The sequence below is a fragment of the Oreochromis niloticus genome, linkage group LG7, assembly GCF_001858045.2.
Source record: "Oreochromis niloticus isolate F11D_XX linkage group LG7, O_niloticus_UMD_NMBU, whole genome shotgun sequence".
NCBI lineage: Eukaryota > Metazoa > Chordata > Actinopteri > Cichliformes > Cichlidae > Oreochromis > Oreochromis niloticus.
Genome location: NC_031972.2, coordinates 9,026,167 through 9,051,368, shown reverse-complemented (window position 1 = coordinate 9,051,368; position 25,202 = coordinate 9,026,167). Strand labels below are relative to the sequence as shown.

The window sequence follows — 25,202 nt, the reverse complement described above, 5'->3', positions numbered from 1 at the left end:
ATATACACAGCTGCTTACCCCATGTGTCCCAGTGCTGAGTGCTGTAGATTCTGTATCTGCTGTTGCTGCCAGTTCACTGACCCCAGAACAGAACCTCCAAAACCGGACAGCGATGGCAGGTCACTGCTGAGGGAGAAATCTGAAGATGGACAAAAAGAGAAACTTGAGCAAAGACGAGGAAACCTGTGGAGTCCAGCAGCAGTGTGCTTTTGTTGTAATCACCTGTGCCATAAGATGAGGAAAGTGCAGACTGGTACCCACCCATCCCCTGACTGGGGATAGTGGTGGCAGAGAGAGTGACAGCAGGGGTTGACAAGGTCTGAGCTGTCTGGGAGTGATTTATTCTCTGGTTCTGCAAAGAAAAGGTAAGATGTCACCAAGCTAAACAGTGACAGCTGATTTGGGGCCAGCATTTTATGGTTATCTGCCAGGCCCGGTAATCATGATTTGCTCATTTTAGAAAATCAATAATCTCAAGTGGTATTTCTAGCATTTGCTGGTATTCATGGTAACCTGGTCATGCCAATAACTCCTTTAGAGATCCTAAATTTTCAAGCTCATCTTCAGGAGCCTTTCTTCATGGTTCCTTAAAATCACTTCAGCGTCAGAATTTTTCAAATATCTCTAAAGTACAAATAGTTCCCTTACTTAAGGTAATAATGTAAATGACATTGGCCCTAATTTCACATATTTGTAGCTTATATATCATCTATAAACTAGCAGAAGGAGGCATACATGAAAAGTATGGTTCTCTCTCCTGATCCTCAGGTTTTTTTCAGAGCTACTTACCAACATCAGGTCAAAGTCCTCACACTGCAGGGCAGCAATAAAGCACAAACTCAAATGAGTCCGCACATAAAAATCCACTTATGAAATCAAACAAATCAAAAGACTAAGCAAAAGGAAGCACTTACAACAGCTGGTATGTTGTTGCACTTGTTGGAAGGGGGCATCAGTGTTCGCAGGTCAGGTTTACGGCTCATGTTCATTGAAGGACTTTTATCCTGCATGTTCTTGGGGGTGCCTCCTGGAGACAGCAGTCCAGGGGAGGTGCAGTGGTTGCTGTAGCTGTCGTTTCCTGGTCAGGCAAAGTTTTAAAAAGGTATCTCTCATTACAAATGACTACAAAATCACTACTGTACACCAAACCCATTTTTATTTATGCCTACATTTCATGGAAGTATATTTATCATTGCTATCTTCAAACTTTGGTTTCTGATTCTGACCAACCACTTTAGCAGGATGTTCTAAGATTTTGTGTAACACCATTTTTACATAAAATAGGTGAATCTTCCCTTTTTTCTAGTGTGAGACTTGTAAAAGTGTCTTTAACTTCAGTATCTGCAGATGTATAGTTGACTGAATGCACTCTGTCCCCAGATGTTCCGTTAAAAAGTTTCTGAGGAAGGTGTCAACTTCCATCACTCCAATGAAAAAGACTAAAAACAAGCTCATCCACTCAAAGTTTTATAACTGCAAACTCTAGCTGAAGCCAATAACCAGGGAGGGAAGATTGTCTGTCTCAGAAATGAATTTAATATTTTAATTCTCTGCAAGGTTTTCAGAGTTTAAGCAGCTGAACAATGAGCAATGACAGACTCCCAATGTACCGCTTTATTCCTCATCTGAACTGGACACAGGGAAGATACCTAGCTGTCCAATCACAGGGAAGGAGACTTACATGAGTGCTAAACAGCAAGAAGAGACATTACGACGCTACAGCTTTCTTCGTGTATGTCCTCAAATTACGACATGAAATGAAAAATGACACTCTGAGAAGCACCTTTTTTAATTGTGGGTCTAGCAGCAGTAAGCTGCTGAGGTACTTGCAAGATATTTCATCAATGGATGTTCTATATCCTAGCAACCAAAGGGTTCCAGGTTAAAAAAATTTAAAAAAGTTGCACACCCAATCAAATGCTACCAGTTTTGATCTTGTCAAGATCCTAGTGTGTGAGAAGAGCCTGAAAGAGGATGGTGTGTTTTCAGCTGGAAAAATAAAGACTTTTAAGAGAGAGGAGATTTACAGTACAGGATTTACCAATCATCACCCTGATTTACCAAGCCCTTAAAGACAGAGTATTTGAGCCTATGGCTACTGTACTCCTTGCCCTCCAGGAGGCACTATAGTGCATCTCTAGCAACTAAAACTGTATTTAGGAAATGCTGCTGCAGTCAGTGCCCTGATGACATTTACCACTGGTAATACCTACTGTTTAGAGCAGGCATATTTCTGCTCATACTGAGCACAAGGTGGCGCAAACATATACATAAAACAGCAGGGCTGGATCCACTACACTCACATTTTAACTGTTTCCATTAGAAGACTACACTATCATGTTCACCACAGCAGCAACAACTGAGGGAGTGGAGGAATGTAGATGAAGCCCCCCAAGAACTGGCTGTTCTTTCAGTGCCCAGACAGACTAATATATAAAATATCCTCATCTACATTTGTAGTTATGGCTGCTCTGTTATCTGACTTTTCACGTGTTTATGTCATTTAATATTTAGGTGACCTAAAGACAGTGTTCAGTTTACTCTGTTATGAGGAAGATCTATCTATCAATAGAGAGAGAGTGATAGAGAGATATATATAAAGAAATAAGACAGAGTAGGGTTCTTACCCACACTTGACAAAACAGTGCTCGACAGCTCTGAACCCATCAGTCCTACAGACAGAAACACACACATCAAATGAGTACACAATCGGGGTTTTGTTGCTCATATTTATTATACATGCCATAATACTTTGGGTGTTAGATTCTTGATCAGGAACTTTTGCAAACTATTTATCATGTAGAGCTCAGCTGTTATTCCAAACCTGATATGCAGAGATTGTCTTCATTCTTAAGAATAATAATTATTCAAATGAACCTACTATATAGGTCTCCACTAAAGAAAAGGACGATTCAAGAGAACCTAACACAGTTGGCAAAATTGTAGTTTTATTATCCTACGTAACCGTAGGAAATGCAAAGTTAGAAAGATTACTGGGAAAATTATCCTTTGCTGGCCTTAGCATATCTATTGATTGTCATTATCATAGCAAAAAGCAGGAAAACACTCATGGCTGAGTCACTTTTTAAGTTGTATTCTTAAGTCTAAAATGCCATTAATGCCTGACTGCTACACCTTTTTGTCACTGCTGGACCAAATGTTGGCCAATACTGGGTTTTTTCCTCATATAGAAAATCTGGAAACACTGCAGTGCGTCAGGCTTTCTATGAAAGGAAAATCAGCAGGATCGTGAAAAGATTTTTAAATAGAAGACAAAAAACAGGAAAACACGTGCTAGGTAGGTTAACACCGAGTATTTGCTAGGTGTGGACCAGCCTGCTTATTTGCCCAAAGGCCCATTTTGAGCTCTAGCTGTGTTACAGTCCAAAACAGCTGAACATTTAATAAGGTCTTTGATGAGGACTGAAGTAAAAGCTACTGACCACAAACATACCTGCATTTCCTGTGCTGGAAGGACGTTGAGGCGACATGCTGTTTCTTTGCAGAGATGAGTGAGAGATGGGCAGCAGGCTATGGTTACCTAGACTGCCCCCTATGCCCTGATGGGAGTAGAGCAGCCCACCCTGATTACTGCCTGGGATGGATATACCCATGTCATAGTTGGAGGAGGGCAGACCCTGCACATAAAACAAACAAAGCCAGTCGTCACTAGTAAGGAAACACGAAGCTGCTTAAAACAACACTATGCATCAAAAAGAGCAGGTGTGAACATACACAGATTCTCTGTCGGTTGATCATCAGGTCAATATCTTCATTGATCTTCCGGTATTTATCGTCCAACTCTGGGCTCTGGCCAGCAGAGTCATCAGCCTCGATGTCAGGGCTTTCACAGCCGTTTAAACCCTTCTTTCGCAGGGTCTGGATAAAAGAAGACAAACAAAAGAGACAAACACAGCAGGGTGACTTTACTGTATGTACTACATCCATGGATCTTCTCTGAGACCTTCCTCTTTTCCTCCTGCCTGGCAGCTCCATCTTCAACATTTTTTGTAAAGTGTGTCCACTATCTCTCCTCTGCACATGTCCTAAACCTCATTTCTAAGCTTGTCTACCCTCTCAATCTCCGAGATTGTGTTAAACAGTCTGGTCTAAAAGTCCATTACCCTGTCTCCCAGACATCTGCATAACTACACAGGTATGTCACCTGGACCAAATCTTCATCCAACTCTTCTTCATTTGCTAACTTTCCTCCATACTCACTATAAGCCTTTTTGTTGCTTCCCTTCTCTCTGCTGTACATCTAGCCTTCCAGTACTCCTGTCTACTTTATTTCTCTTTATGGCTATCCCACTTTTTCTTTGCTAAAACTTCCTCATTCCAATAACAAGACTCATTGTCTTCTTTGCTCTGTCCTGATACACCAAACACCTTCTGGCAGTTTCCCTCAACTGTACTTTTCCAGTCATCTGGTAACTTTTCCCTACCACCCAGAGCCTTTCTCAACTCCTCCCTGAACTAAGTGCATAATTCTTCCATTTTTGACTTAAATCATTTAAATCCTTACATCTGCCTTCACTTGCTTTCTCGTCTTGATGTCCAAAGTCAAAATCGACCTTCCTTCTCTCCATCATATCAGCTAACGCTTTCCTTTTAGCAGCCATAGTCCCTACTCTCAACTCCACACCCCTGCCTTTCCTTCTCTCTCGCTGCCTCCTAACACACCTCCCTCTATTTCTGTTCCTACGTATTCAGCCAGGAGTAGTGCAGTTTCCAGCAGCACCCTGTTGGCCAACAGCATCAGAGGCAGTCATTGTTACCCGGTCCAGAAGAATCTGGTACGGAAATCTCATTCTTGATGACCCACATATTCAAACTAACAATGACTACCATTCCTGATGGTAGCCTCTCCATTTATACAGGACTGGCACTGCACTGCTACTTGTGACTACTACAAAACATGCAATCTAAATATTATTTTTGATCAATTAAAGGCACTGGTTGTGTGATTAGTTTATCTGCTCTGAGAAAGTTTTGATCTTGCACCAGGACTCTTCTTCTAATGAAGAGGTTAACCTTAGAACAAACACTTCCAACCACAAGAGGGCGATAAATGAGTAGCTATCCCACCAGTGAGCCTCCAAACTGACTTCTATAAGCCAGACAGCAGTTTAAAATGCAAGCAGTACAATCAGACCCAACATACTCGTTTCACCAGCATGTGACAGCATTCACAAAAAGGCTTCTGAATTTTTATACTCATGTTATGTGTGAAAAATAAACAGAATTTAATTTGTGTGTGTGTGTGTGTCTCAAAGGTCAGATGCTTCATGTGAATATTGGGAAATCTCTTCTCTTACACAGATATTGGATGATGATGATGGTGGTGGTGTGAGTTTGTGTGCGTCTGTTTGTGCATGTGTGTGTTTATGTGCTGTACAGTGTGTGGTTTGGGTCTTGGTGGCCTGCTTCAGCGATTCACACCCCGTTAGCCCAGTCTGTCGCTGTATGAGCATGGCAGTGCCTCTTTCAAACACAGACATACAAATATGACTGTGGGAGCAGCTATCCCACTTATCCCAGTCATGTACACCTGTTGTGCTTTAAAAGGGAGGGGGGGGGGAGGGGAGGTTAGGGTCTGCAGTGAGAGGAGGGGTGAGGCAGCTTCCACCAATACCAGTGTGGCTACTGGAAGGATGGCCGTAGAAGGTTATTTTTTGCCCCTGTGCTCCGCAGTGTTCCTCGTCTCTCCCTCGCAGTTTGTCAATCTGGCTGCTCTATTAAAACATAAAACCGACTCCACTAGCCTACTTATCCCTCATCAAATACACACAGAGCACACACTTACTACGCACTACATTACACCCCTCTTTGCTTTTTCAGTGGAAATAAAGACTGAATGCAAGGAAGTCAGGTGGAAACATTTTACTGATTGACTTTAAAGGAGCAAACTGTATAAATACTTCATGTGTTTATGCAATAAAATGGGAATTTAAGGTAAAGTAGAGGTCTCCTAGTGGCTGATATTACATCTGTAAACAGTGTTTAAGCGTTAAAGTTAGTCTTAGTCCGCTGGTTTCAAATTTAGGGTTGACCCAACTCCAAAGGGATTGTGAAATGATTCATTTGAGAGGATAGAAGAAAAACAAAATTGTAATTAGGGCTGAGAGATAAATTAATCTCAGTAATTATCACAGGAAAAATTACCTCTATAATAATGATGATAACCTGATGAGTAATTGGCAGTCTGCACAATCATCTGTACAATCAGCCTCTGAGGTCACAGCACCAGGGTTATGTGGATAAAATGTTCACAAGGATCAAGAAAAAGACAACACACACACACTTTCTCTCACTCTCTCTCTCGGAAAATTAGAATAAGTGATCGTGGGGAGAGTGTGCAAGACGAGGCGATTGTTGTTAAGAGACAACAATCACTGACAAGAAAACAAAAAACTTTTCCAGGATTTTAAAAGGTTCCACAACCAAGCAGCCAAATCTGCTAACAAGCCTCACAAGTAGTTCAGTCTGCAGTTTCTTTTCTTTAACAGAAAAGTATCGGTAGCTGTTTGTCAGCTACATCAGCAGCCATGCAGTCAAGCTTCAGCTGCAGCCAGGCAACCACACCCGCTCCGGCAGAGAAATCTCAGTAGTGCACATCATCACAAGCTGCTTTGGCTTGCCTACAGTTGCTGCACATGACAGCTGCTTTGAAACCCACCTCCAATCCACAGCATGTCTTTTGTCCCGTCTTCCTCCCCTCACCCACCCTTGTCACGGCAGATGGCCGCCACTCCCTGACCCTGGTTCTGCTGGAGGTTTCTTCCTGTTAAAAGAGAGTTTTTCCTTCCCGCTGTCGCTAACGCGCTTGCTCATAGAGGGGGGTCATATGATTGTTGGGGTTTTCTGTGTTGTATTATTGTAAGATCTAACTTACAATATAAAGCGTCTTGAGACAACTGTTGTTCTGATTTGGCGTTGTATAAATAAAGTTGTATTGAAAATTCCATCCAACTCATCTTTCCATAGTGTATCTGACTGAATCCTATTTGCTCCCCACATATCCTGTCCATCTCTACTGCCATCTAATGAGATACTTAAGAAAAAGCAATTCAAGTTGTAACATACAAGTAAACAATATACACTAAATTCTTTCAAGGGACTAGTGTTGTAGTTTGCCGAGATGAAGCTAATGTGTTACAGATTCATATACTTTTAGGTACTGCAATATACATCATTGCTTCTTACTGTATAGACTGAGTGGATAAAACTTAACTGGTGGTTTTCAACCAGTCAATTACTTGTAAAAGGTAGTGGGGAAATTTAGCCATCAGTGGTGAGATCTAATAGAACTGTACCCAACTATTGAGCTAACATTCATTACAGTTCAATTCTGTTTCATTTATACAGGATTAGGTGCCTTTTTCTTTTAAGGCACCTAGTGAAATATCTATGGAGAGTACCGCTCTATAGCAGACCTCTTGCCCTCATTGACCTCCAGCTCTCTCTCTGGGCAGCAGCTGTGCCCACACCAAAGCTAGGCCCTGTTTGAGAGTCACTCTGTTGTGTCTAACTTTGTCGCTCAGTGATCATTTGTAAATATAGCCAAGATCACAGCACATTCATTAAGTGGTGTGAGCTGGTGTTGTCAGACAGTGCTGTTAAATCAGGTGCAAGGTTCTCAGGTTCTTTGTACGAAATATGTCTGAATACAAAGAGCATTAAATTACATCTTTAGTCTTGTTGTGTTTTAATGAAATTCAAAAGCATTATTTGGGGGGTGGCTCTAGCTCACGAGGTAGAGCAGAAGGTTGGTGGTTTGATCCCTGGCTGCTCCAAAGTAACCAGATATTTGGACAGTGCTCTGTTCAGTAAGCGATATCACAGTCTTCACATAATAATGCAAATACATAAGTACATGTTCTGAGGTCTTAGTTATTTCCAACCACTGATGAGGAGTGTGTGTTTGTCAGGGCTGAATATGTGTAACGGCAGGTGGCTGGAACAGATTCCTGTTTTGGCATTTGCAACTTAGGGGGAGACAGCTGACGAGGAAAGAGGGAAAGGGAGATACCATAATATCAAATCAGCTGCCCGTCTCCCACCCAACTCCACCATTCATCGCTTTTCCATCCATTTTGTTTTCTCTTTTTGGCTTCACTTGCTCCATTGGTATCTCTTTTCATGGGTGGTCTCCTTCTCTTTAACATCAGACGATACTTTGAATCTATGTGAGCGCCAGTGTGTGTGCGCAGTTGCTCTGAAAGTGAGCATGTGCCAAGGAACATGACACGCAACTTTTACACCATCGCAGGCAGCAGATGGCAGTTTTGTCCAAAATTAGACCTACATTATTTACAAAGACACAAGAAACAACTGTAAACATTCAAGTTATGGATCCCAAACTTTACACGCATTTCTCTGAAACTTTCCTCATAATTTCCTTAAGAAATAGCTTCTATGTAGCTATCAGCTGTAAACCTGTTATTTCTGACTGAGGTTGGTGAATGACAGGTTGTAGAGGCCAATAAAGGAACCTTATTCTACACTGGCTTTTCAGCCCTGAAGTCGACATTTATTACTAGAAATATTCACATTTACTGGATTTTCCACCTGCGTGTGCAGTTTAAAAAAAAATTCTGCATACATTCATGTTCTCAGGAGGATGAATCCTGCAGTTCTGTTTTTGCAGTAGCGCCTTAAAGAGGTGGATATTTGTACTGGATCATGTGATGCTGCTGTTCTCCACTGTGCAATAGTCTTATGCTTCCAGTAGAGAGGGGTCAGGCTATGTGAAAGACTGTTTCTATCACCTGCTATCAGTACAGCACTGAACTGAATCCAAGCAGACAGCATAGCTTCATACACTTTAGAATTCATCCTGCTGCTTCTATCGCCAGTGACACAATCACAATAGGGACCAGTGAAACTGTTTCATTAGCTGCCATAATTGCATATGCTATAAAACTATCCTCATCTTTTTTTTTTAACTAAGGAAAGAATTATGCTACCATCACCTTTAGATGTCTTCCCTGCTACTTTCAGAGACAATGGGAACTTTGAGAAGAAATAGCTGAGGGGATGGGAAAAACTACAATATGATGCTGTAGTACTGGAAAAGTTCATATATCATTAAGCAGTTTTGTCCCCTTTATGATGGCTTCTATATTAATTGTAGAATCAGATGTTGTGTAATGTTGCGCATGAAAGGTAGGTCTGGCTACCTTTCTTTTGAAGAATGTCGCTTTCATCACCTCCAAAGTTTCTGCTCTGGTCTGCTTTTTTTTCCAGCTCAGTGATGCAGCAGTACCTTTTTAGACCACACACTGTGAAGTCCAAAAAACAGCTTAGAAATTCATATCAAATCAATCACTCCATCCTACTGCCACCTATGCAGAGAACACCCCTAACAGGTCTCCAACCCACTTTGTTTAACAAAGAGGGACATATAAGCATTCACTGACCATGTTAATTGACCACGTTACTGGGGAGGAAGCCAGAATACCTGGAGAGAACCCATGCAGGCATAGGGAGAACATGAAATCAGCACAAAAAGGCCCCAAGCCAGCTGGTGGACTTGAACCCAGAACCATCTTGCTACCGACCACACCACGATACTGCCCAGGGGATCATTTCATTTAAAGAATATAACATAACTAAGCACCTGGAATAAATTTCTGACCCTTAATTTGCCACGAAAAACTAAAAACAGTCCACACCTGGCCATGAAACCGTAATCACACATATAAACATCTAAATGTTTATATGTGTGATTATTTTTTAAATACATTAACAGCACACAGATTTCCATCCACAACACTAAAGAAGTGAGACAGTAGTGTAACATTAGTTTCACTCTACTGTTAATGTGGTATTTTCAGTATTTCTGTATTAATTTTAACTCACAAGTGTGTTTCTGCAATGCTGCTGTTATATTTAGTTATGGATCTAAGCTTTTCCTCCACTACTGCTAAATGAGAAATAAAAAAAGGACATCTCATTGTGTATATATAAATATCGGACACACTTTTACATGAAGTCCTTGACTTCCTCTGGTTAGGTATGTGCTGGACTGGACAGAGAGGGGAAAAGGAAGGAGGGAAGAGAAGGAGGTTGTGGGGAACTTCAGTGTGGTTACTCAGTCTGAAGTTGCTTCTCTTCCTATTCTTTATTTTCCTCCTGTGGTTCACACACTTATACACACACGCACACACACAGTCATTCACAGCAAACCACAATTACACACTCACTGCCCGTCATGGCTATTCTTAGCTGTGTTCTGGGCTATTTTTAGACCACTACCGGTTTCCAGCCATTTAGCAGGGAGGGATCTCAGCCAACACAAAGGAACTGGACTTACTCCGCAAGCATATGTGAGTGTAGGTTTCATCTGTTTCTAATCAGAACACGGCACGGATCCACAGTTTAACACACACACGCACGCACAAACACACACAGCGGGCTAAAGCAAAAGAAGGTTAACAGAGTAAAAGTGAGGAATGCAGACTTATAAATAGCAGCAATGTTCCCAGGCTAAATGGACACAAAACAATAAGCTGATAGTTATCTGGCCAGTAGCCTGTACACACACAAACAGGCACATGAGAACAAAAAATGATAACCAAAACAAAGGAGCCTCTCTTCTACTAAATTCCTGCCTGCCAGATATTTCATTGGTCTTTTCACATCTATGTGGACATACTATCATCTAGAACTTACACTTCATTCCCCATCCAGCTCAGTTTTTCCAATACTCCCTCATAAATAAGCATTTCGCTCATAGGGAGTGATGTGATTGTTGGGTTTTTCTCTGTTTTCTTTGTATCGTTGTAGGGTCTTCTTGACCTTACAATATAAAGCACCTTGAGGTAACTGTTGTTGTCATTTGGCGCTATATAAATAAACTTGAACTAAAAAATCCTCTTGCTCTTTATAGACACTCTGCACTTAATGATGGCTGTGGGTGAAGGTTTTTACATAACTCACACATTTGAATACTAGTCCTTTGTTTGTGCTGTTGGTCCCTTTTGGGGCATTTTTAAAGGGATTAGGACACAAAAGATATGGTTTACTGTGTGGTATAGACTGACCAAGAAGTCTGGGTTAAGTTCATTTCTACACTTCCTGGCTTGTTAGCTTATAAACCTGGCAAAAAATGATCAGTCCTACACTAAAATAAGTAAATAAATAATTAAAATCAACCCTGAGACAGACCTAAACATACCAAGCATTCATACTGAACAGTCAAAAATGCAATAGATGATGTTATGGTGGTTAAGTCTAGTCTTTAATATCTATAATTTATACCATGACATAGAGTTGCATGAAAGATAGTCTTCACAGGACAATCAAAAATGAAGAACTGCTTCCTTACTGAACCTTACTGCTTCCACAGGAATTAAGAGAGAAGCTAGCAGCCAGGCGCTGTTAATCAAATTCACTTGATTAACTGATCATCAGTGAGTGTGTGCACCTCCAGAAAAGCTGAACTTTTGCCAGTTTGCTGCACTGAAGCATTCAGATGTGTGCTAACACAATATCACGATCTTCACAGGAGTGAAACACATTCACCCCAGGCTGACACACTACAATGATCAGAGAAAGCTTGCAGTCAATGAGTGGAGCATGCACTCTTCGATAAACCAAAGAATCAAATGTGAGGCCATTTGTATGACAGCTAAAGTGAGAGCTTTCTTCTCAGACTGCATGCCTGAGCGTGCAGCCACAGTTTAGGGTGTATGGCAATTCACTATAACACTGTATCATAATACAGGGTGGGCCATTTATATGGATACACCGTAATAAAATGGGAATGGTTGGTGATATTAAAGTCCCGTTTGTGGCACATTAGTATATGTGAGGGGGCAAACTCCTCAAGATGGGTGGTGACCATGGTGGCCATTTAGAAGTCGGCCATCTTGGATACAACTTCTTCCTATTGAAAAAAAGAAAAGTTGTATCCCCCCTCACATATATACCCACATTAAAATTTATTTTTTTATTTTTTTTATTTTTTTTCAAAAAAGGTCCGACTCCTAGTCTTTTATAGAATATGGGGTACAAATTTACAGTTGTGCTCAAAGGTTTCCATCCACTCATCATGGGCTTTTTCCAGGCTGGAATGATTGTACAGCATATACAGTGCCTTGCAAAAGTATTTGGCCCCCTTGAACTTTTCCACATTTTGTCACATTACAGCCACAAACATGAATTAATTTTATTGGAATTCCACGTGAAAGACCAATACAAAGTGGTGTACACGTGAGAAGTGGAACGAAAATCATACATGATTCCAAACATTTTTTACAAATAAATAACTGAAAAGTGGGGTGTGCGTAATTATTCAGCCCCCTGAGTCAATACTTTGTAGAACCACCTTTTGCTGCAATTACAGCTGCCAGTCTTTTAGGGTATGTCTCTACCAGCTTTGCACATCTAGAGACTGAAATCCTTGCCCATTCTTCTTTGCAAAACAGCTCCAGCTCAGTCAGATTAGATGGACAGCGTTTGTGAACAGCAGTTTTCAGATCTTGCCACAGATTCTCGATTGGATTTAGATCTGGACTTTGACTGGGCCACTCTAACACATGGATATGTTTTGTTTTAAACCATTCCATTGTTGCCCTGGCTTTATGTTTAGGGTCGTTGTCCTGCTGGAAGGTGAACCTCCGCCCCAGTCTCAAGTCTTTTGCAGACTCCAAGAGGTTTTCTTCCAAGATTGCCCTGTATTTGGCTCCATCCATCTTCCCATCAATTCTGACCAGCTTCCCTGTCCCTGCTGAAGAGAAGCACCCCCAGAGCATGATGCTGCCACCACCATATTTGACAGTGGGGATGGTGTGTTCAGAGTGATGTGCAGTGTTAGTTTTCCACCACACACAGCGTTTTGCATTTTGGCCAAAAAGTTCCATTTTGGTCTCATCTGACCAGAGCACCTTCTTCCACATGTTTGCTGTGTCCCCCACATGGCTTGTGGCAAACTGCAAACGGGACTTCTTATGGTTTTCTGTTAACAATGGCTTTCTTCTTGCCACTCTTCCATAAAGGCCAACTTTGTGCAGTGCACGACTAATAGTTGTCCTATGGACAGATTCCCCCACCTGAGCTGTAGATCTCTGCAGCTCGTCCAGAGTCACCATGGGCCTCTTGGCTGCATTTCTGGTCAGAGCTCTCCTTGTTCGGCCTGTGAGTTTAGGTGGACGGCCTTGTCTTGGTAGGTTTACAGTTGTGCCATACTCCTTGCATTTCTGAATGATCGCTTGAACAGTGCTCCGTGGGATGTTCAAGGCTTTGTAGCCTAAGCCTGCTTTAAATTTCTCAATAACTTTATCCCTGACCTGTCTGGTGTCTAAATCCAATTGAGAATCTGTGGCAAGATCTGAAAACTGCTGTTCATAAACGCTGTCCATCTAATCTGACTGAGCTGGAGCTGTTTTGCAAAGAAGAATGGGCAAGGATTTCAGTCTCTAGATGTGCAAAGCTGGTAGAGACATACCCTAAAAGACTGGCAGCTGTAATTGCAGCAAAAGGTGGTTCTACAAAGTATTGACTCAGGGGGCTGAATAATTACGCACACCCCACTTTTCAGTTATTTATTTGTAAAAAATGTTTGGAATCATGTATGATTTTCGTTCCACTTCTCACGTGTACACCACTTTGTATTGGTCTTTCACGTAGAATTCCAATAAAATTAATTCATGTTTGTGGCTGTAATGTGACAAAATGTGGAAAAGTTCAAGCCACTGTATCTCTAAAGAAACCCTGAGTTGGCCTGGTGCATCCATCTAAGTGTGTGTGTGTGTGTGCGTATGCTAGATAAGGTGCTTAGGTATTGAAAAAAGCACTTGTGTCACTGGGCGAGGCTTCTAGTAAAAGTGCTTTGAGTGCTCAGAGTCCCAGTCCATTTCATTTGGCAAAACAAATTAACAATGGCACCCTTACATACAGAGCTGGAATTAAAATGAGTCTGGAGAAGAAAAACTCCACTGGCTTTATCAAAAAGATCCCCTCATTCATCACTCCTTTCCACAACAGTTTTACAAAGTTTAGGAAACTAACAAAAGTGCCATGGCTAGGCAAAAGAAAAAGTGTCCACACACACAGGAAAAGGAAGCTGGACAGTAGCGAGGGAGGAAAAGTTGTACAGAGGTTACAGTGGCAGTGACAGCAGTGAGCAGTAAATAACGCTGCTGTTCAAACTGTGTCTTTACAGCACAGAGATGAAGGGACTACAGGTATAGATTATAGTAATGAGCTAAACAGGATTGTAGTAGATTACAGAGGATTACATAGTGCGTAAGGCTGGCTCTGACGGGGTTGCCTGAAAGTTCATGTGGTCGGCAATGTGGGGGAAAAGCACGCACACGGTGTGTCCATGTGCAGGCAGAGAGAAGAGAACGGCATCAACACAGTCCTCTGCCTTCTCGTCTCAACAGGATAGTCCTGCTTATGAGAACAAACCTTGGATGTTTACATTTAATTGTCTGAGTCATTTTCCTCATCATTTCCTAAACATAATCTGTTGTTTAGCAATATGTCACATGTTTCATTCAGAACTGCCTGGATTCTGACATCTTACAGCTTAGATTTGACCTTGGTGTCATGGTGTGCTTAGCAAGTGTCCACAACATGTGGGTGCGTGTTTCCACAGAGTGTGTGTTTGCATGTGTCTGCAGAAGCAGTTGCTATTGTGCTCTTTTCCTAGTACTATGACTATTAAAATTAGGCAGAACAAGGTTCAGTCCAGCACAAACTTTAGTACTGTGTGCTGCTGAAATGCTATACAGTGTGTCACACACACATTTGCACACAATCAGTTCTGAGGTCAGATCCTTAAAGCATTATAGTTCCAATTAATAAACTATACAGAAAGATTTTTAGCTACACCACACTGGCTGTGAGGACATAAGCTCCACCCACCAGTTGTTCGAAACTGCTCTTTTATTTGCTGGGCCCACGTCCTCATTTTAGGTTTGACAGCGTTTTAGTAGATAAAGGTGAATGGCTTAAATATGAATTGAGCTGCGTTTTGGGGAAAGCCTCGAAGGGGACTGGCTGTGGCTCCCAGGCCTGGAAGCTCCCCACGTACTAAATAAAAGTGAAGAAGTTAAAAAACTGAAAGGGGGAGGGAGGGTGGGGCACGTAAACGAGAACAAACAGCTTGTAGAACTGGGGAACATAAATAGATGAGAACCAGAAGGAGCATGTTTGGAGGCGTGGTCCCGCTCCTGAAATTCTGATACTTTATCTCCAATTATGAGGGGCAGCAAGCTGGGAGAAAGTGGTCTTGATGTGGCAGGGTGTCCACATCAAATAGTATAAGTAAGAATAGTATAAAAAAAGATTAATGGATGGTTTCTCAGAATTCTTTTCGATCAATCAGGAAACTGAAAAGACCGAAGTCAACAGCTAATACATGTTCATTGTGTGTGTATGTGTGTTTTTTACTTACATCCACAATGTCAGAGTTGGTCCTGCTCTCGTGTGGCTCATTGTATTCGGTGTATTTCAGCAGAACTTTGTCCATGTCTGTGCTGGCATACTGAAACAGCTTGTTGGTGCTGTTGAAGATGATCAGGGCAATCTCACAGTCGCACAACACACTGAGCTCATAAGCTTTCTTCATTAGGCCAAATTTACGCTTAGTGAAAGTCACCTGGAAGAAAGGAAGGTAAAAGGAGAACCGTGAAATGTCTAGTCCATCTACCATTTTGCCAACTGTAACCCTATTACATATTATATAGAACTTATATGGTCATATATATGGATAAGTATGGAAACATGCAAATACAAGATTTAGGTATGCAACAGAATAATCTTCATCAATTTTGGAAAGCCATAAAGGTTTTGAACAGTTGTAAACTGCTGTGGCCCTGACAAAATAACAGAATTAACAGAATAACAGAAAAGAATAATAGAATAACAGAAAAAAACAATTACAGGTTTCTGTGGCTAGGTTACTGTCAAAGGTATTACAACAAATTCTTTTACATTATCTTCAAAAACACATAACAGCTACCAATAATCTTGCTCGGTCAACAGGATAGACAAGTGAAGGCCAAATGTTTATGATAAGTAACGTTATTGCCTTTCACACAGTGCTGATAAATGTACGTTCCAATGATTTGATGCTGAAAATATGGTTAAAATCAGAGTCAGAGAGGGACAGAGAAGACAGGAATAAAGCATAGAAAAGTAAAAAATAAATAAATAAATATCAGGACAACTAGATGATCTCAACAACTTGGTAGCTTGGGTGGAGGTGGGTTGCAAACCAGCTTGCATTTGCACTACAAGGAGTACAAGTGTGTCAGGTCAGCAATCGCTGGTGCTTGCTGCTATTTTCCACACATGTCAGCCATCATAAACTGAGCCACTGACATAAAAAAAGGAAATGTTATTTTTTCAGTATGAATAATTGTCATCAAAATGACCAAATAGACATACTTTTACTGTGTTCACAGCACAAGCCTACACACAAAGAGGCACTGGTATACCTTGGTACAGACGAGGGAAGGACTTGGGAGGTCAGTTCTGCCCTGTCAGGGGGGTCAGGAAGCACATGTGCCTGCATTTCCTGTCATAACAGGAAGAAAGGAACCACTCCCCCAGAAAAGATATGTGTGTGTGTTTGCGCCTGTGTGTGCGTGTCAATGCACCTATTTACAATCAGTCGTTATAACCCAGTTGTTATTTTGCCATGAGCTAGATGGTGCTGGCACATTTTGAAATGATTCTCACACACAATCACACAGTCGTGTTTGTGGGCGTCACAAGACATGGCTTTGCTAGCTTGTCTGTATTAAGTGTTCTTGGTTTGTGTTGTACTTAAGTGAAAGCAGGTGAAAGAAACAGAGCGTGAATGTGTATATACAGCAGCGTTTCATGTGTTCACCTAAACACAGACATCCCTCTGCACAGGGTTCTTGCTCAGAGTAATCATGATTAAATGTTTCATTGCATGTCACAGAAGCTCCTTTCTTAATGAGGCCATCAATTTGTATAATTCCTCTTTCTGCTGTATGATCTTTTTATTTGATTTGATCCTATCCTTTCATTTTTGATTTTTACTTAAGTGCAGCAGCTTTTCCTTTGTGGTTATTTTTTATTTTAAACAATGCACAGGAACTTTGGAAACTGACATGGAAACACTTCAGTTCGAGTTGTGAAGTTTTCAAGTGGAGCTAAAAATGTACCCTTAATGAACTTGTTCTATAAATACACTGTGATGAGAATAAACAGGGGAAAGACTGAGGGGGAATCACAGGAAGAAGATGAGTCCTTAGTTCAGTCAGAGGCTGAGCCAGAAAAACTGTTTGCTAAATATAAAAAAAAACCTCTTTAAGTACTTTAAAGGACATGATTTATACTCATTTCCAGCTCAATTCAATTCAAATAATCCTTCTTCAGCTTATACTTGGCCCGGTGCAGCTCCTTAGTTTATCCTTTACCTGCAACAAGGCAGCATGGAGGCTGGAGTGGTTAATTGAATTGAATTTAAACTTGCGAAAGTGTACCTCATAAGATTCTGTTCTTTCATATCTCAGTGATTAAAATAATAAACTGGAAGCACACTGTGAAATAAGTGCTTGTCAGAGTCTCACATGACTTACATGTCTGTTCCGTTCATCCATAATCCGTGCTATCTGGATCTTCTTTCGCCCCATCTTTTTATCGTTGACTTTTCTTCTTTTTCAAAACTGTCGTATTTTCAGGTTCCTTCGATTTACTTCCAAGTCCTCACGCTTTTTCACTTCTCACTTTCGAACTGTTGTGTGGTTCCTGCAGAAAAACAGCAATAAACAAATCGAGATTAACAAAACTTATATATACTTATATTGGACCTACAAAATTCACTGTCTGTAAGTCGTGTTGATGATCAAAACTCAGAACTGTTTTTGTTTTACAAATGTGATTTCACACACACACACACAAACACACACACACACACACAAACACACACACACACAAAGAAATGTGTGTGTCTGTGTGGTTTTCTACATTTCAACCCACTCCCAATGAACCAAAAGAGACTCCAACAGGAACATGTATGAACACATACATGCATAATTGAAATAATTACCAAAAAATGAATTGTGAGTGGGTATCCTCTCATGCTACAGTGCACAGTTTAACTGCCATGCATGCGTGGACAGGCAGCACATTGTCTGTTTGCATGTCACCGCTGTTGTATCCCCCAGACACACCCATAAACCCAGCTTCCTCAAGGGGTTTACTGTACACTCAGGAGGAAGTGAAACAACTGGGCATGTCAGAATGCAAATGATAAAGACGGAGGAGTCTGGCTCTGTCATACGGTATATAAAAAAAATATCTACGTTTGAAAAACCACAGTCGCAGACTGGAATTAGGTACATCTCAACCGCTCACCAGAAAACTTCCTCTTTGGGTGGAGCTGAGTCGGACAAGAGAGCGGGAAACACCACGACCCAACTCCAACTACGGTCTTTACCCTCAGACTGGTGTCTTTGAAAATCAGTCCTAAGCAGAGCTTAAAAAAGGACAATTCACTGATGAAAATTACAATTTGAAAGAGTGATAACACAAGTAGAACTTACATAACTAACAGTTATTCAATAATTTGTGTTTTTTTGTACCGTCTTTAATCTAGCCTTCAAAATCTTGATGAGCAAAGGACAGAACTGAATGAGAAACAACCCACACTCAAATAGCAGCAACTAGTTCAAAAGGACTCCAACTAGGACCATAATTTACAAAATGAACACCATGTTGTATTTGGTCAGACTTGAAACTATCAACTAAGACCACAAACTGATCAGGCAAAAGCTGACTGCGGTCACAGATCCAGTAAGTGATTTCTGTACAACTGGACTTGCTTTGGCAACATGAGGAGCTACCCTCTGAGGGTACCCACTGTTACCACGAGGAGTTAGTTGCAAGAAGGAATCTAGCCATTATTCCGGTAAGAAAAAACAAAGGACATAAGGAAGTGAAACTGGTGATGTTTAGAGTGTGCAGCGTCGATATATAAAACATTAATGTAGCAGGTTTTCAGTGGTGGGACATCAGAGAAAACCCACACAGCGGACACTGCAAACTCTACACATACAAAACCATACTCTCCTGCCTACTTCAAGCTCAACGCTATAATATCTAAGGCAGTTTTCTTTTCCCTGCACATGCATTTTTACTGGCTTATCTTGTGACTAATGTTAACACAAAAATCAGGTACAGGACATCATCATATGTCATTTCTTCCAAATAACCACAAGATGTTTTTGTTGTTAAAATACAATATTAATCCAATTAATTTCCTGAAAATCATCTTAAGCTAACAGTGAGCAAAAGCATCTTCCGACTTTTTGTGATTGTTTCTGTAATTGCACAAAATGTAATGCAAGTTACGTACCAGTGCCTCTAATGCAGCTGAAAGGGGGCTTTATTTTTTTTTTAAATGACCCATGCAAAGATCTAATTCTCTGGAAAAAGGCACAGACTTTAAAATGACCTGTTCTTTCACAAATATGTGTAAAGACAGACTGCATGGATAGGTGCTTGACTTTAGACACCTGTCGCAAATCAACTGAAAACACCTGAACTCAAAGAGGGATCCAATACTTTTGACCATGCAGTGAGTGTGTGAGAAGAATCACAGTGAGCAGTATGTGGTGTCGTGTTACTAAAGCTCACATTTAAGAGAAATGAGCCTCCTGTCCTCTTGGTCAGAATGTGACAGTTTTTATTAGCAGCATGAATCTAAGCAAAGGGTTTGTTAATAACTTGTGTTGCACAGAGCATGAAACAGGATGTGAGCTAATCACGGGATATAGAAAATTTATGTTTAATATAAAAGCAAGAGTACCAGTTAATGCAGTGTGTGCGTGTGTGTGTGTGTGTGTGTGTGTGTGTGTGTGTGTGTATGTGTATGTGTATGTGTATGTGTGTGTGTGAGAGTAAGAGAGAATGCACATGCCGTGTGACCTGTGTCACACTCCTGAGGTGGCGCTTAAGAGCACGCTGAATTAACGGGATGTTCACACATGCAGGAACAGACGCCCACAAACAAACACACGGCAGGTTCTCTTGGCAGCTTCTCTGCCATCATCGTCATCGCAGCACTGCGAGGACAGAAGAGGTGTGACTGTTAAGGTGGTGTCAGCCTTTGGGCACACAGGATGAAACGAACAATAAAATAAGAATTCATGCCGATGTAAGCGATGATGAAGGTGTGTGCTCTCTGAACAAAAGCTAGAATGACTTTGTTGCACAGTGTACTTCTTCTTTTGCCTCATCTCTTAATAACCATCATCATCATTATTTAAAAGGTATGAAGGCTACCATGGAACTAAAGTGGCCCAAATATACATATACATACACACATATATAAATATCCCATCCAACTACCGGCCAATAACCTGCCTCAGTACCACATGGAAGCTCCTTTAGGGGATTATAGCAGCTAAGATGAAAAGGCACATGGCGGGGCACAGAAAGGAATTGGCAAGAATACCAGAGGAGCGAAACACCAGCTACTGGTAGACCGAGCAGTCAGCCAACTTCAAGCCCATAGCACAAGTCACCATCAAGTCCGGGATCTACAAAGGTTTGCCAAGCTGTGCTACCAACAGTGAACAAGACATCAATTCATTGCTACCATAGAGGACAGCTACAAGTACCTGGGGATCCCACAGGCAAATGGGAAGCATGAAGAGGCCGCTAGGAAAGCTGCAACCACTAAGTACCCGCAGAGGGTCAGGCAAGTACTGAGAAGAGAGCAGAACCATAAGAACAAGATTCGGGCTATCAACACCTACGACCTGCCTGTGATCAGGTACCCTGCTGGAATAATAAGCAGGTCAAAGTAGGAGATAGAAGCCACTGACATCAAGAGAAGGAAGCTCCTGACCATACATGGAGGGTTTCACCCCAAGTCCAGCACCCTGAGGCTGTATGCTAAGCGGAGGGAAGGCCGGTTTAGTGCATGTTTAGTAACGAGTATGTCGAGTATGGCCTGGAAGTTACGAGGTCAAAATGGAACATCCCATCTAGGGTGGTTGAAAATGACTGAGCTAAGATCCCGTGGGATTTCCAGATACAAACAGACAAAATGGTGGTGGCTAACCAACCGAATATAGTAGTGGTAGACAAGCAGAGGAAGATGGCCGTAGTGATAGACGTAGCGATACCAAATGACAGCAATATCAGGAACAAGGAACATTTGAAGCTGAAGAAGTACCAAGGGCTCAGAGAAGAGCTCAAGAAGATGTGGAGGGCGAAGGTAACAGTGGTCCCAGTGGTAATCGGAGAGCTAGGTGCAGTGACTCCCAAGCTAGGTGAGTCGCTCCAGCAGATCCTAGGAACAACATCCAAGAGCTCTGTCCAGAAGAGCACAGTTCTAGCAACAGCTAAAATGCTGCACAGGACCCTCCCAGGCCTCTGGTAGAGAAACCAAGCTTGAAAGATAGACTGCCCCAGGGGTGAGAGGTGAGTATGTCACTGGACACTGTAGTGGTGACTATTTTTCAGCTTACCCAATCTAAAAATAAAAACAGAAGGTTCTGAACCTTAATTACCGATGAAAATTCCGTCTCATTTCAGCTCTGGTGTTCACATATCTACTTGTTTTCATGTTACACAATCTAAAATAACAAAGAGTGACTGCACCCTGAGAAGATCCTTCCAAATAATAATTACTACCAAAACACTCTTGTATAATTTGTTAGTTCACATGTGTGAGCTGAATCAGTCTGCGATGTCACAAATAACACATAAATAATACATAAAACAGCAACCAACCGCTCAATGTGACTACTGAGAATTCAGTAAAAGATTTTGTATAAAATAAGGCTGTTGGCAACAGGAGAGAAAGGCAGCATTACTTTAAATGATTAAAGCTGAAACTGCAGTGCTGGCTTTAGTGGTTTGTTCATGTTGATCACAACACTTCTGCACTCGTCATGTGCTTCAAAACCCCTCAGTGGTTCATACTGTGTGCCTGAGTTATAAAAGTAAGAAAAAAGAGTAAGAAGACAATTTTCAGTGCTTTGTGTTTGCAGCAGATGGCCGCCACTCCCTCAGCCATACTCTGCCAGAGGTCTTCCTGTTAAAAGGGACTTTGCCCTCACCCAGTGTTTGATCATAAGGTATCACCTGATCTCATGGGGTTCACTCTTAAATAGAGTTTAACTTTTTTTCATGGTAAATTGACTGATTCTTATATACTGTACAAATTTTCTGCTCTCAAGGAGCACTCAAAGCGCTTTATACAGCATACCTCATTCACCCATTCATACAAGCCCTTTTTCCTATCTAACACACACAGTCACACTCCAATGCATGCATCTGAGAGCAACTTGGGGTTAGTATCTTGCCCAAGTCAGGCATGCAGACTGAAGCAGCCAGGGATCAAGCCACCAACTTTCCGATTAGTAGATGACCATTTCTACCTCACGAGCTACAGCCACACAGAAAAGGCTTCTTCCTTTGTAGACAGAGAAACAAACAAATTTCTCCGCCTCAGTTCTCACTTATACAATAGAGGAAAAACTTACACTGTGTAATTTTCTTTACCTCGTCCCCATTATTGTCTACTTTTTTTTGTTGTGACAAAAACAAACTGACAGCTGAAGCCCCATAATTGTTGTTGGTATTGCCACAACAAATGACCAAAATTAAGTAGTTATTTTACAGTATCAAAATCATCCACAGCAAGCAGCAGCATGCCGACTAAAGAGCATTACATGAATATCTAGTGTGTGAGTCATGCTGCCTGTGAGCCTTCCTCATTTTAGGACATTACAAGGAACAACATGGTTTAAATTTAGGGCCTCACAGGCGAGCACAGTCAGCATATTGTAGGGAATTTTAGGCCAAATGGAGATGTAAGCTGGTGAAGGAAGATTGCGTAAAACAATAAAAATCAGTATTTGGGCACTTGTCTGCCAGTGATTTAACGCAGAGTTTGATCTTTTCTTGGATGACGGCAAATCTACACCCAGCTCACCCTCCACACGCCCACATGCACGAACCTCCCAGGTATTTTTAGACTCGTTTTAAAACAGGATTCCAAAAATACAAGAATGAACTTTTTACCCTGAACAACAATACGGCTGGTTTCTGTTTCGCAGACAGAGGAACAACTGTTAAACAAAGGAAAAGATGAAAATCAGCCGTCTCACGCAGCCCTCAGCTGCTCCCTCGGCAATTATTTTCCTACACACCAACCCTCACAGACAGAGTGTGGCTGTGTGTATGTGATTGCCTATGCGCTGTACACTTTTTCTGTGTGCGTGTGTCTTGCTACATATCACACGGAGGAATGGCTAATGGCTGACATGTGGCAATGCCCTTGTATTTCTTGGCAGGACACCGCATGTCTCTATATAGAGACATAGAGCCAGAGAGGGTGGGGGTGGGTGGAGACTGCAGGTGTGAGGGGTCTGACAGAGACAGGATGTGGATGGTCAACTCTGAATGGTCCCATGTGATCACTGCCTTCAGTGAGTCTAATGTTGAGTGTTTTTAGATCAACCTGGAAGTGAATCATTTGAAAAGCAGCAGCTGACAGTTGCTATAGAGTGAGCAGTACTAAGGCTGCTGGAATCAACATGCAATGAATCACATGTGTCATCTGAGAAGACTGCATGAGTGTTATTTCTGCTAATACCACCTGCTGTGATCAGTCTTCTCTCAGTAACAGGTACTGCAGTTCTCTGGATTTGTCCATGTTTTACTAAATGGGTATCAACAAAAGTCACAAAATGTGATTTTCCGCTACAAGCCACAAAGCTTGAAATTAGCTGTAAACATAGAAAATATTTAATCTCGGGTCCAGATGGGAATTCTCCGATATTTCTTGACTGCAAACAGTTTTCTCAGGGTTTTCGCAGCAAACAAACTCCATTTAAGCTACACTACAGACACAACAAACAGCAGGCAGACTTAATGACTAGCTGGTGGACACAGTGAGGCATAGGACAGCAGTAAATCATGCCGGAAATCTGACTCCATTCCAGGCATCCCAGTTCACAAGAACCACCAGACATCAGCAACAGGAGCAAGTTACACCTGATGAGTTCCAGTTCCAGAACTGGTTCTGAATGTGTGGACTCGCTCCTGCTAGCAACACTCCTCAAGGTAGAGAGAAACAATTGCTTAGACCTCTTCTAAATTGTTCCTAACAGGTTGATTTCCTGTAAAGGTGATGACCAAAAAAAGAGCTAAAAGACAGTGAACACAACTCCAAATAGAGCATCAGTTTACCCAGCTTATCGAGACGCTGCTTGTTAAGAAACTTTTATGATTTTTATTATGAGGCGATATTGTCTGAAAGTTATTGTAGAAGATAACACTGGCAACTTAACTGATTTAGTACAAATATACTGTTGCTAAGTTGACAGACCCAGTGATAACACATTACAATGGTGGTGCAAAGATCAACAAGTATTTATGGTTGTGTAGCCATGTGACAATCATTAAATATCTCAGTAACACACAGCACGCAGTAGTTTTTTTAAAATGGTGTGCACTCAAAAGACATTTTTGGAGCACAGGAACCCATTTAATGAACTCTCACGTGATTTCTCCCTGCTGGATTTTAATCTTAATTGAAGTTCTAGATTTTTCTGGGGGATTTATCCTGGAAGAACCAGGATATAAATGCAAATTCAGAGAGAATGTTTAACCCCCCAAAAGATAAAAATGTTACTTTAATGTTTTTTTTTTTTACAGCATTTCTAAGCTCACACTTTAAAAAACCTACAATCAAGTTTAGCTGTTTTGTGTTTGCACTTTGACAAAAACACATGGAGCTACAGAAGAAATGGATGTCTCATGACTCTTAGAGGACCTACTCCTAATAAACAGAAAAAATGCTGAGAAATGTCCAGGGCATTTTATTTTGAAAGCCTACTTTCCATACACCACCTGGCTCCACCCAGCCCTGTCTCACAGAAACACTGATAAGGGAACTACTATTGCACACTTAAACATCCAGGCTGTCCTGTCCAGCGGTGGCATTAAGAAATAATTTCAGACCTCAGGCGTTTTGATACCTCTGTACAATACTTTGTTCAATTTTCCACCTACTGTGGAAGTGGACATTAAAAAAATGTTGGAAGACTTTTACTATTGGCAAATTTGAACTTTGGGAGGAAAGCAACCTCATGAGTACTGCACACAGCAGGCTAACAGCTGGTGTGTTGTCGGAGAGCTGTGCAATGCTTCAAAAGTGCAAAAAGCATATTGGTTATGTTTGGGTGCCT

At 41.4% G+C, this 25,202-nt stretch overlaps 1 protein-coding gene across 5 annotated transcripts in view; it reads right to left on the bottom strand.

The window, feature by feature from the left end:
- The window catches only part of mef2ca (myocyte enhancer factor 2ca), a 35,828-nt gene that overhangs the window by 3,880 nt on the left and 6,746 nt on the right, over positions 1–25,202 (bottom strand). For 2 of the 5 annotated variants that reach the window (XM_005449453.4, XM_005449452.4), the window contains 9 exons: positions 17,571–17,739; positions 15,410–15,613; positions 3,736–3,879; positions 3,455–3,638; positions 2,628–2,672; positions 915–1,078; positions 790–813; positions 223–352; positions 19–139 (listed from right to left, as the gene is read on the bottom strand). In XM_005449453.4, the coding sequence (XP_005449510.1) occupies positions 19–139; positions 223–352; positions 790–813; positions 915–1,078; positions 2,628–2,672; positions 3,455–3,638; positions 3,736–3,879; positions 15,410–15,613; positions 17,571–17,624 (1,070 nt within the window). In that variant the 5' untranslated portion in view covers positions 17,625–17,739. Of the gene's footprint in view, positions 1–18; positions 140–222; positions 353–789; positions 814–914; positions 1,079–2,627; positions 2,673–3,454; positions 3,639–3,735; positions 3,880–15,409; positions 15,614–17,570; positions 17,740–18,040; positions 18,311–18,348; positions 18,470–25,202 lie in introns of those variants that run through there. The other 3 variants (XM_019360762.2, XM_019360763.2, XM_005449455.4) reach the window with 3 other exon arrangements.